Raw genomic sequence first — 12147 nt, forward strand, 5'->3', positions numbered from 1 at the left:
CTCAGCCCTAGAACTGTGAGAAATAAATTCCTTTTCTTCACAAATTTCCCAGTTTCCGGTATCCTGTTACGGCTGCGTAAAATGGGCTAGTCAACTGGGGTGTTCAACCACAGCAGGATAAATTCTGCCACCTCCTTCAGCGTTTCCTCTAGTCTTCTTTCCCTCCCACTCTCTTACTCCAGATACCAGTTGGTCGTGGTGCTGTTAACAACATACTGTTGTATTTGTTTAAAAAAAGAAAGAAACTCATGCTAAATACTATACCTTCAGATCATCCAGGTTAGGCGGGAGTGGGCCGGGTTTGAAAGAAGAGACACCAGTTTGTCCAGAAAAACTGTTCTTGACAGGAGACAAGGGGGTATTGCTCAGTGGCGTTGAAGAAGAGTTTGGATTTCTGACCATCTGTTCATTTGGTTCTCTAAAAGACAAACAAAGAGGCACTTCAGGTACAATCAAATATTGGTGGTATAACTTGCGTTTAGATCGGATCCCAAAGTGATGGCCTGCAAGGGTCAGGCATGTAATAAACCAGCAGAAGGGAGCAGGGTGAGGAAAAACAACAGGGCCGGCTAGATGGCAAGTGGTGTGTGACATCTGAACTTTGTTTAGGGAGATAAGAGGGAGTGGTGGGGACTGTGGCACACATCCACCTGTGATTCAGCTGCTGCTCTGTCCTGGGGAGGCCAAACCCACCTGGTGAAGCTTGGTTGTGTTTAGCGCTTGGCACAATTGCTAGCATAGTCTGAGGAGGACAGGAGGAATCCATACCTCAACTTTACATGTGGGGATATTGACGATTTAAAAGGTGACGTAGCAATGTGGTCACACAACCCAGGAGTCAATCTTTGAGGGTGTCTCTCCGCTGCTCAGCAATGTTCTTTCCAAAAGCAGAAGTGTATCGGAATTGCTCATAATTCCAATATCACATTCTTAGACATTCCACAGTCCAATTTGAAAGTGCTAATCCTTTCCTTTTTCCCAAAGGGGCCTCTTACCAAGGGCACTGATTCATAGTCGTCCACCCCTTATTGGCGGTTTCACTTTACAAGATTTCAGTTACCTGAGGTCAACTGTGGTTCAAAAATAGATGTGTACAGTACAATAAGTTATTCTGAGAGAGAAACCACCACATCCACATACATTTTATTGTAGTATCTTGCTATAATTGTTCTATATTGTTGCTAGCTATTATTGTTAGTCTCTCACTGTGCCTAATTTATAAATGAAACCTTATCATAGATATGTATCCCTAAGAAAAATACACTATACGTAGAGTTCAGTACTATCTGAGGTTTTAGGTATCCACTGAGGGTTTGGAATACATCTGCAGATAAAGAGGGCCCCGTGTTCGCTTCCTCCCAGTCTTATGGCTCTGAAAAGGTGTGCATAGTTTCTAAATTGAATCACCTTCCAAACATACTGGATGAGGAAATGGTGCAATACAGGACTTGCTAGGCCCCATGGTGCTGGCCCCATGTACATCAGATAGATATTAACAGACACGCTTCTCAACCTCTGCCCACAGCCACTCTCCCAGGCTTGCTGGACTTACTTAAGCTGAGCTTGGTGCATCCCTGGGTAGCTGAATCGGTGTTGCTGCTGCTGCTGCTGCTGCTGGCTGAGGATTTGGAGCTGCAGGAACAGCTGCTGTTGCTGTAGCAGCCGAGCGTAGGCTGAGTCCATAGGTGGAGGGGACTTCTCTGCCTTCTGGTCTGGGGGAATGTACTGGTGATATTTAAGCTTCTTCACCTTTGGCTTGGGGTCCTTGGGCTTTTTGTGGCGGTTCTTACTGTCACCCAAGGATTTGGACTGCAAAGAGGATGAGGAAATGGCATGTGCTTTAGGCCACGACTGAGAATGACTTTGCATCATGGACACATTGTGAGGCAGTTTTGTCTGATGGCCATTCTTGAACCTCAGAAACACAATATAGCAAAGGCATGATGTACAAAGAGCTCCTAGAACACTAACGTTGCTAATGAACAAATTCACTGCAAATGTATCACACTGGAAGGACGCTCCTTAGACAGGGAAAGTTGAATCTTAGAAGCAGCTCCAGAATTTTTCTTTTCTGGAGTACAGCAAAACGTAATCCTGTGTTTCAATGAATGCATTCTCCTAACCTAAAACCAACTGATGGCCTAACAAAGGCTGCCTTCTGATCTTAAGACTATTTGTAGAAAGTTCTTTCGTGGCTGGGCGCGATGGCTCACACTGGTAATGCCAACACTTTGGGAGGACGAGGCGGGTGGATCACTTGAGGTCATGAGTTAAAGACCAGCCTGACCAACATGGTGAAACCCCATCTCTACTAAAAATACAAAAATTAGCTGGGCGTGGTGGTGGGTGCCTGTAATCCCAGCTACTCAGGAAACTGAGGCAGGACAATTGCTTGAACCCGAGAGGCAGAGGTTGCAGTGAGATGAGATCGTGCCACTACACCCCAGCCTGGGCAACAAGAGCGAAACTCCATCTCAAAACAAAACAAAACAACAGCAACAACAACAAAAGAACGTTCATATGCATATGGGCAGTCACCTTTAGTTAAACACTTAATAAGTTGACTTATTAATGACATAAACTTAGATGAAACTAAGATTTTCTTTGAAAGTCTAGGATGTGGTTATTTGTTGCTTTGGACTGAAAGTAAGATAAACCCTGCCTATCTGCCTGCTTAACACCCTCTCGCCTGCCTGCCAAATACCGATGAAAGATCAGGAAGCAACACCTTTTGAAATAAGGATACTTTACTTATTATGGGAAGGGTTATCCACCTACTGGAACACTTCCCAGAGTTGGAACCCAAAGCATGTATTGCATGATTCGGACACACTGAATCAGGAAGTTAAGGGTATAGTCTTGGAAGATAAGACAAATGTTTGAAAATGGTACAATCACTTAACTTTAATACATCTCAGTTTCCTCATCTGCAAGTTGGAGAAAATATTCTTTACTTTTTCTCTCACGAATCGGTATAAAGACTATAAAAGATAATATTGAAATAATAACAGGTAGTCAATGAGCAGGTAATTGTGTCTATAACCTGCTCCTGAAATAAAAGACTTTTGTATTTAGGAAGGAATGGGTCCATCCTGTTATCAGGTTTAAAAAAAGTAATTTTCAGGCTGGGCGCGGTGGCTCACGCCTGTAATCCCAGCACTTTGGGAGGTGGAGGTGGGCGGATCACTTGAGGTCATGAGTTCAAGACCAGCCTGGTCAACATGGTGAAACCCTATCTCTGGTAAAAATAGAAACAATTAGCTAGGCATGGTGGTGGATGCCTGTAGTCTCAGCTACTTGGGAGGCTGAGGCAGGAGAATAGTTTGAACCCAGGAGGCGGAGGTTGCAGTAAGCCGAGACTGCGCCACTACGCTCCAGTCTGGGTGACAGAGCGAGACTCCCCCTCAAAAAAAAAAAAAAAAAAAAAAGGAATTTTCAAACCCTGACTTTATTACAGAAGGTTGAAATGAAGAATATGGATGTCATGACCTCAAGTGATCAAGGATTTGGGGGAACATTGGAAGAAAAGTGTGTTACCACTGGTGTCCAGAAGAGGGGGCTCCTGAACAGCTGGCAGGCATATTCTGACTTGGCAGCTTCTCCACTTCAACCACAAACTACACATCTGAATGTGACCTTACCCAAAGGAGCTTACAACTCGCTTGGACTCAGCGCAGTGCACCCCCAAAGGCTCTTTTGTTTTCCAAAGAGACTTCTTCCTGGCGACTAATGAATAATGAGCACAAGTATTTCTGTGTGTTTGGTGGCTCCGTTTCTCCCTGCTTACTAATCGATTAGCATTCTAGTTAATTAATCAGTCTTCTGTCCTTGGAGAGTTTCTGCAGGGCTCCCAAAACCAGCTCTGCCCTGGCTTGCTCCAGATCAGCTGCTGTTGTCACCTCATTCTGGGGCTTGCCTTGTCTGGGAAGGATGGGAGCTGCAGCCCTGGCAGGGTCCCACAGCTAAGTCGGGGGTCCAGGAGCTTTTTTTCTCTGTGTTGCCTTAGCACATTCCAGAAGGTACTGAAATCGGATCATTTACTCTGGATAGCGTGAGGTAAAGGCTACTACTACTATTCTCTTTTCGAACCCAGGGCATACTAAGGTTGTGTGTGTGTATTGACCAAGCAGAAAAAAATGATGGCTCTTCTACAAACAGCCAGCCTGCCGGGACCAGCTGGGTGTCTGTAAGAATCGCCCTTTTCATTGAAAGTGATCTGTTCATCTCCTGGGCTTCTATCATACTTTCTACTACAGTGAGGCTGAAGGCTTTGCTGATTGTTTTGTTTTGTTTTGTTGTGTTTTGAGACAGAGTCTTGCTCTGTCGACCAGGCTAGAGTGCAGTGATTGCGATCTCGGGTCACTGCCACTACCGCCTCCCGGGTTCAAGCCATTCGATTCTCCTGCCTCAGCCTCCCGAATAGCTGGGACTACAGGCACGCGCCACCATGTTTGGCTAATTTTTGCATTTTTTGGTAGAGACGAGGTTTCACCATGTTGGCCAGGCTGGTCTCGAACTCATGACCTCAGGTGATCTGCCCACCTCGGCCTCCCAAAGTGCTGGGATTACAGGTGTGAGCCACCGCGCCCGCTGCTAATTTGAATTATGCAAAATTTAAATACTGTGATAGAAATATGAATAACATTTCTCTTTATACTCAGCTTTAGAAATAATGGGACTCATCTCCTCCTCCTTCCCCTGCAATGAACAAAATGCATTGATAGTCACCCAATTTCAAACCTGTTGAGCTGAGTGAATTTTCAGATGGGTTTAAGCTCTTGTGGTTTGGTGGGGGAGCCTTACTGAGAAACTGAAGTGTCTATCATCCATTAGACCATAAAACTATTACTATATCATTGATTTTTACTTCAATTTACAATCTTTTTTAAATCCCATAAGAGTCATTTTAACATTCATTAAGTGGTGGCACTCGAGCTGAGAAAACGTGTTCCCAAATCAGTTAGAAGTTATTTGGGAGAGGCCAGGCACGGTGGCTTATGCCTGTAATCCCAGCACTTTGGGAGGCCGAGGCAGGCTGATCACCTAAGGTCAGGAGTTCAAGACCAGCCTGACCAACATGGAGAAACCCTGTCTTTACTAAAAATACAAAATTAGCCAGGCATGGTGGTGCGCACCTGTAATCCCAGCTACTGGGGAGGCTGAGGCAGGAGAATCACTTGAACCCGGGAGGTGGAGGTTGCAATGAGCCGAGATCGCACCATTGCACTCCAGCCTGGGCAACAAGAGTGAAACTCTGTCTCAAAAAAAAAAAAAAAAAGTTATTTGGGATAAAACATTATGAAGAAGGCCACATGATTACCAGGCATCCAGTTAACTGAAGAGAGAGCAGCCTGTGTACTGTGAGATATGACGCTGGTGTTTATAGAAGCACAATTCCCAAGTACAAAGATATGGACCCAACTTAAGTGCCCATCAATCAACAAGTGGATAAAGAAAATGTAGTACATATACAACATGGAATGCTACTCAGCCATAAGAAGGGACGAAATAACGTCTTTTGCAGCATTCTGGATGGAGCTGCAGGCCATTATTCTAAGTGAAGTAACTCAGGAATGAAAAACTAAATATCACGTGTTCTCACTTATAAGTGGGAGCTAAGCTATGAGGATGCAGAGGCATAAGATTATGTAATGGAATCTGGGGACTGGGAGAAGATTGGGAGTGGGGTGAGGGATAAAAGATTACATGTTGCCTACAGTGTACACTGCTCAGGTGATGGGTGCACTAAAATCTCAGAAATCACCACTAAAGGGCCAGGCATGGTGGCTCACGCCTGTAATCCCCGCACTTTGGGAGGCCGAGGCGGGCGGATCACGAGGTCAGGAGTTGGAGACCATCCTGGCTAACACGGTGAAACCCCGTCTCTACTAAAAACACAAAAAATTAGCTGGGCATGGTGGCTGGTGCCTGTAGTCCCAGATACTCAAGAGACTGAGGCAGGAGAATCACTTGAACCTGGGAGGCGGCGCTTGCAGTGAGCTAAGATCATGCCACTGTATTCCAGCCTGGGCAACAGAGAGAAACTCTGTCTCAAAAAAAAAAAGAAAGAAAGAAAGAAAAAAGAAAAGAAAACAAAAAAAAGAGAAGTCACTACTAAAGAACTTATCCATGTAACCAAAAACCACCTGCACCCCCAAAACTATTGAAATAAAAATAAAAATTAACAAAAAGATAATGCTGAGAAAACGAAACATTTGCTATAATGAGTCTAGCTACCTGCCCACTGTGAATGAAACCCCGTGTTTATTTCCATCGGAAGACTGGCCTGAATGATGTAAATGTTACTTTATGCAAGCTTTTCAGGGATACTTCCCTTGCATAAAATTCCACGGCTGTATACCTGTTTTATGAAACTTGCAAATCCTGCTTTACAATCAGTTGTATCTACCTCAAGGGTGAGCTTATGAAATCTTTGGAAACATGCTGGCTAAGCTGTGATCCCAAAGAAATGCAAATCCACAGCTTTCTCCACGGCAGAGGTGGCCTCTGCTGTGCTGCACAGATAATGAAATCTTGGTCCATATACACTGGTAACCCATTTCCCATTTCCTGTTTTGTGACCCTCCCAGTGAGCCGAACCTCTGCACGGGTCCTCCGTGTAACTCTCCTCGCGTTGTCAGACCTAACTCAGAAAGCTGTGCTTCAAGTTGGCTCCGTGAGCCGCGCGTTCAGGCGGGGCTCCGAGGCTGGTGCGATCGTACCTTTACAGCAGCATGCACGGCTATGGGGGTGCTGGGGGGGCCAAGCCCCTGCTTCCCCGCATCTGACTGGTGGCTGGGCTGGGAGGCTGAGTCATTTCTGTCGTTTTCTGAGCCAGAAGCAAGATCCTGAAATCCAAATGTTACGGATATTAGGAAGATACAGGAATAAGTTGTGTGACACAGAAATGTCAGAGTCCGTGAACATACACCTCTGCTGCTTTCATCCTAGCTTCTTACCCGAGTAAACATCAGCCTACCTTCCCAGGGGGAGGAGTCACATACATATATGTGTGTATATATGTATATGTGTGTGTGTGTGTATATGTATGTGTGTGTGTGTATATGTGTGTGTGTGTATATATATATGCTTGTTATCCAGCTGAGAACACTTTTGAGAGAGAAAGGGAATCATTCTAAGTAATGATTCCAAAGACAGGTATAAAACTGGTCTGTTCTAGGCAAACTGGGACATCTGGTCTCGCTGTGTGAGCATTCCACCTGTCTGTGACAAGGTCCACCTGTCTCGATAATGCAATTGAAAAAGAAAGCAGCAGGGAAGAGTGGGTGTAGGAATGTGGGGGGAAAGTAGGACAATGAACGAGGTAGAGGAAAAGAATATTAGCAGAGAAAGGGAAAGTGTGTGTGTGCAAGTGTGTGCAAGTGTGTGTGTGTGTATGTCCAAGTGTGTGTCTGAGTGTGTATATGTGCATGCATGTGTGCATGTGCATGCATGCTTCTGTGCATGTGTGTGCATATATGTGTGCATATGTTAGGTATATGTGTATACACATGTGTATATATGTGTAGACACATGTGTAGACACATGTGTATATATGGACACATGTGTAGACACATGTGTATATATGTGCACATGTGTCTCGTGTATGTGTATGCACATATGTGAATACATGTGTGCACACAGGCATGTATATGTACATGTGGTTTTGTGTGTATACATACGTGAGTGTGTGTGTGTACGTATGCATGTGTATAAAGACATAAGAAACCTTTATCAGAGGCAGAGTCTATAAAGGGAAAAATTATTTTCTCTTTCTCTCCTACATTCTTGTGTTTCAACTCTGACAAAATGGAGCCAGGGCTGCCCGTGATCTCTCCATGCGGGGGTTAGGAATGAGCTTTGCAGTTCTTCCCTGAGCCCTGCCTGGCACCTGTCAAAGGCCTGAAGGATTCTTTTCTCTTGGAGCCTCAGGGTCCTCATCTGTCAAACATGAATGCCGGGAGAAATGACATACAACGACTTTCGCATCTTGCCCGGCATTGTTCGGTGCTTGTTCTCTTTTTTCCCTCTCCTAAGGTGAAGCAGAAAAGAACTTGCCTTTTCCTCAAACCATTCTTAAATCAGAAGCTGAGGAATTTACTGTCAGAATAATGTGTACAAATGATCTGATATACCGTTTGATGTTATCAAAGAAATTTGGCTGCAAAGACCAACTGTGGCTTGCAGGGGAAGGAAAAAATGCTTTGATTATAAACTCTTGCACAATAAACACACGAATAACTCAGCTCAGCTTTCCATGCCTCCCTTTTTTCCTCCCATTTCACTTTTTCTCCTTGGCAGCGTTAGGTTTGCTCTGATGGGGTGAAGATAGGCATGACGATAAACAGTAACTGGCATGGTTTTGGGAAACGAGGCACTGAATGATAATTATTTTAACTGTCCCTAATATCTGTATGGTACTTTTCAGTGGGGAGGGGAAAAAAAACCCCAGCTTTCAAATATATCTAATTTCAGTTCATTGCACAATTTACACGAGGCCAGGAGGGGCAAATCCTTCCTAAAGAGAAGGGACTGAGGATCTGAAGGACTCTCCGGATAGAGGCAGAATTGGAAGAGCTCACATCTGGCTTCCACACTTACGCATCTCCTTCCCCTCATATGTGGACGCCCGCGGGCATTTCTCTTAGGGGCTCCATGAATACCCTCTGGCTGGATTTCCCCAGCGTGGCTGGCACTCTGCCGTATTTCTAGAGCCCACCCAGTTGCTCGGCCTCACAGAGTTTTAGTTCCTCCTCTGTCAGAATCAACCTCGATGATACCTACTTGGAGAGGTCTCTGATTTCAAATGAGGAAATTTTGCGAATCACTTGGCATTGCCCCTGGCCCAGAATGAGCACTTAATATGTGGCTGGAGCTGTTGTTCATAATCATCATCATTCTTTTTTGTTTTCCTTTGAGACGGAGTTTCTCTCTTGTGGCCCAGGCTGGAGTGCCCTGGCATGATCTTGGCTCACTGCAACCTCCGTCTCCCGGGTTCAAATGATTCTCCTGCCTCAGCCTCCTGAGTAGCTGGGATTACAGGCGTGCACCCCCACGCCTGGCTAATTTTTGTATTTTTAGTAGAGATGGGGTTTCACCATGTTGGCCAGGCTGGTCTCGATCTCCTGACCTCAGGTGATCTGCTCATCTCGGCCTCCCAAAGTGCTGAGGTTACAGGTGTGAGCCACCGCGCCCGGCCCATAATCATTATTATTCTTTATAAATGTGCTTTAAGAGTATTCTCAATACACGTTCCTCATGCTCAAGGGTTTGTAGATTTGTCCAGAAAGAGGTGAATGCTACGGTTGGGTTGGGGCTGAATTTTGCTCAGCTTGCTAGGTAGAAACCTGCTAAGAGTAGAAGCAACGTGGGCCTCCCTGCCTTGGAGAGAGCCAGCGTTTCCTTCTCTGCACTCCCCAGAGCCCTGTAGCCAGTCCTCAGTGCACAGAGAGATGGTGAACTTTGAATCAGTCCCTGCTCTGGCACTTTCTAGCTGGGAGATTGTTGGCGAGTCATCCAGTATCACTGAGCCTTAGCTACTTTGTCCACAAAAATGGAGATAAAAAGTATCTGCTTGGCAGAGCAGATGCTTTAATGGATAAGTTAAAGGATGTAGTTCTGGAGGTTCTCTTTCAGTGTTTTCTGGAGCTTTTGTCACCCCACACAGAGGCCTGTGCTGAACAGAGCGAGAAGAGGCATCAAAATGCCGTGGCAGCCAGGGACATCTCCGGGTTCTCTAAGCAAAACCAGCTGTAACAGATTTTAAGACTGTGAAACGATAATACATTTAGATGCTGGTTTTTTTTTTTCTTACCTGGTTTGTCCCCAGAGAACCTGTCGAAGGGGTCTCTGAGGCTTTATTGTCTGGCGGGGATCCCGCTGAGTTTTGGGGGTCTTCACTTCGAGTCTGATCCGGAGAAAGCCCATCACTGCTGCTGTCCTCTTCAAAAGCAAAAGCATCCGTGGATTTGGAGAAACTCACCTGGTTACCTGAGGGGGTGAAATCCAGGAACTCATGAGTGGCTTAGGAGAGTCAAAGAGCTTTTTTAGAAACGCTTCGATGTGTCACTTCTATTCAAAATACACCTCTCCCTCTCTCCAGGTTGTTTTAAGTTTAGGTAAGAGTGAAGCTGTACTTTAAATTATTGTGTTTATAAAAAAGTGGTTTGTTTGGTGTGTAGGAAAGAGTGCTCTATCAAAGGTCTGTCATCATTTGTTAAACTTTATTCTCAGGTTTCTGCATTTCTTCCCGTTTTTCTATGGGAACCCATATGTTTTTGAAACTAAACCGGGGAAGGAGAAGGAAAGAACAGGGAATGCTGGGTGCAGAATGAGGCCAGAGGAAAATGTGGTGGGAGCATGCGCCCATGTCCCTTGGGTTTTACCATGAGAAATGGAATCGAGATGACAGCCTGCCATTTGCATCATCTTCAAACATAAAGCGGGGCAGACAGCACACAATGTTTAGCAAACTTTGTTCATAAGGATAAGCGAGGACAGCTACTGAGTTTAAATGCCTAAATGTCAGAATTAGCTAAATGTCACCACCGTGTCCCAAAGAGCCATTCAACGAGTGCATGACTGTTTACAAAAACCATAAATGTGTCTCAGAAACTTCAGCTTGATCCTTATTTTTCATTATTTGGAATTTCTTTGTATTCCTCGTATCTTTGTGTCTATTTTGGAACTCCTCAATGGCTCACGCAAGCAGGGACTCTTCCTTAGCAGCCTGCATGGTTTTGCAAAGGCAACAGAAAAATTGGTGTGGGAGAGGGGTTATCGCACCAGATGGGACTAGAATGACATCCTTATTTGTCCCTTACGTTTTTATTTGCCACATTTCATCTGGTTTATTATCCAGCTGCACAGTACACAATGTGCTGAAGCCACATAGCTCTCCTGACCCCATTCCAGGGACTGCTCTGCTAAAGGAATTTAGGTATTATCAGGAAGTTTTCCAGCCCGATATTCTGCAATCACACCGACAAGAACTTTTGACTCTTGTCTTGTGCAGATAAGAGAAAGGAGCTCTCACTGCAGGGATTGGAAAGGCAATGAGGAGCTGGAAGTAATGGAACAAATGTGGCTTTGGGCTTGTCATCGCCACCACTGCTGGCATCTGTCACAGGCCCTCTCACAGGCATTCAAGTGTCACATCAGGAAGGAGGCCGTGCAAGGACAGGGCAGGGGGAAGCTCCAGTCACAGGCCCGGGGCGGCCTGCTAACTGGGAAGGGTTTGGGGCTGAGCATTTCTGCTCCATGGATTATTTATAAAAGTCATTATTGCTTTTCCATGAATATAAAAGTCATATATGTTCATCATAGAAATTCATACCTGAGAAAAATGCCTAATGTGGCTGCACACAGTGGCTCATGCCTGTAATCCCAGCACTTTGGGAGGCCAAGGCAGGTGGATCCTGAGGTCAGGAATTTGAGATCAGCCTGGCCAACGTGGTGAAACCCCATCTCTACTAAAACTAAAAAAATTAGTCGGGTGCGGTGACAGGCGCCTGTAATCCCAGCTACTCAGGAGGCTGAGGCAGGAGAATCGCTTGAACCCGGGAGGCAGAGTTTGCAGTGAGCCGAGATCACGCCACTGCACTCCAGTCTGGGTGACAGAGCAAGACGCTGTCTCAAAAAAAAAAAAACAAAACAAAAACAAAAAACCACGGAGGATCATGTGTATTACTGAGGGTCAGGTAGGCAGGCAGTAGGTAGGTGGGTGGGTGGGGGTTAGGGGGTTAACTGTTCCACATTCCAGAAGTCACTGTATTCTCTTAGGATCCACATGGCACGTGCCCTGGGTCAGTGCCATTCACATTGTCAGAGACCCTGCGTGTGACCTCGTTAGACTCTCAGGGCAGCCAGTCTTCTCTGCCCAGCGGGACCCTCTGTCTGAGAGCTTCATCATCTTACCTCCCCTGCCCACTTCCTTCAGTCTAAATCCATGTGAACCTTCTCTGATCTGATACTTCTCGTGACAAAGACCCCTCCTGTCTCCAGGGTATCATATCCCAGGAGTGTACACATTAGAGGAAATTAACCAAATTGCAACATTTTCTACATATTCTAACATGTGGGTAGAAACGTTAAGAGAAGGAAGAGATGACTCTTGTCTTGTGCAGATAAGAGAAAGGAGCTCTCACT

At 45.4% G+C, this 12147-nt stretch overlaps 1 protein-coding gene across 2 annotated transcripts in view; it reads right to left on the bottom strand.

Moving 5' to 3' along the window:
- MYOCD (myocardin) overlaps positions 1-12147 on the bottom strand; it is a 106308-nt gene that overhangs the window by 21474 nt on the left and 72687 nt on the right. For both annotated transcript variants that reach the window (XM_011965672.1, XM_011965671.1), the window contains exons 6-9: positions 9815-9990; positions 6723-6848; positions 1553-1809; positions 265-418 (exon numbers count right to left, since the gene is read on the bottom strand). In XM_011965672.1, the coding sequence (XP_011821062.1) occupies positions 265-418; positions 1553-1809; positions 6723-6848; positions 9815-9990 (713 nt within the window). The remainder of the gene's footprint in view (positions 1-264; positions 419-1552; positions 1810-6722; positions 6849-9814; positions 9991-12147) is intronic.

Source organism: Mandrillus leucophaeus, unplaced genomic scaffold (genome assembly GCF_000951045.1).
Source record: "Mandrillus leucophaeus isolate KB7577 unplaced genomic scaffold, Mleu.le_1.0 Scaffold732, whole genome shotgun sequence".
NCBI classification, from domain to species: Eukaryota; Metazoa; Chordata; class Mammalia; order Primates; family Cercopithecidae; genus Mandrillus; species Mandrillus leucophaeus.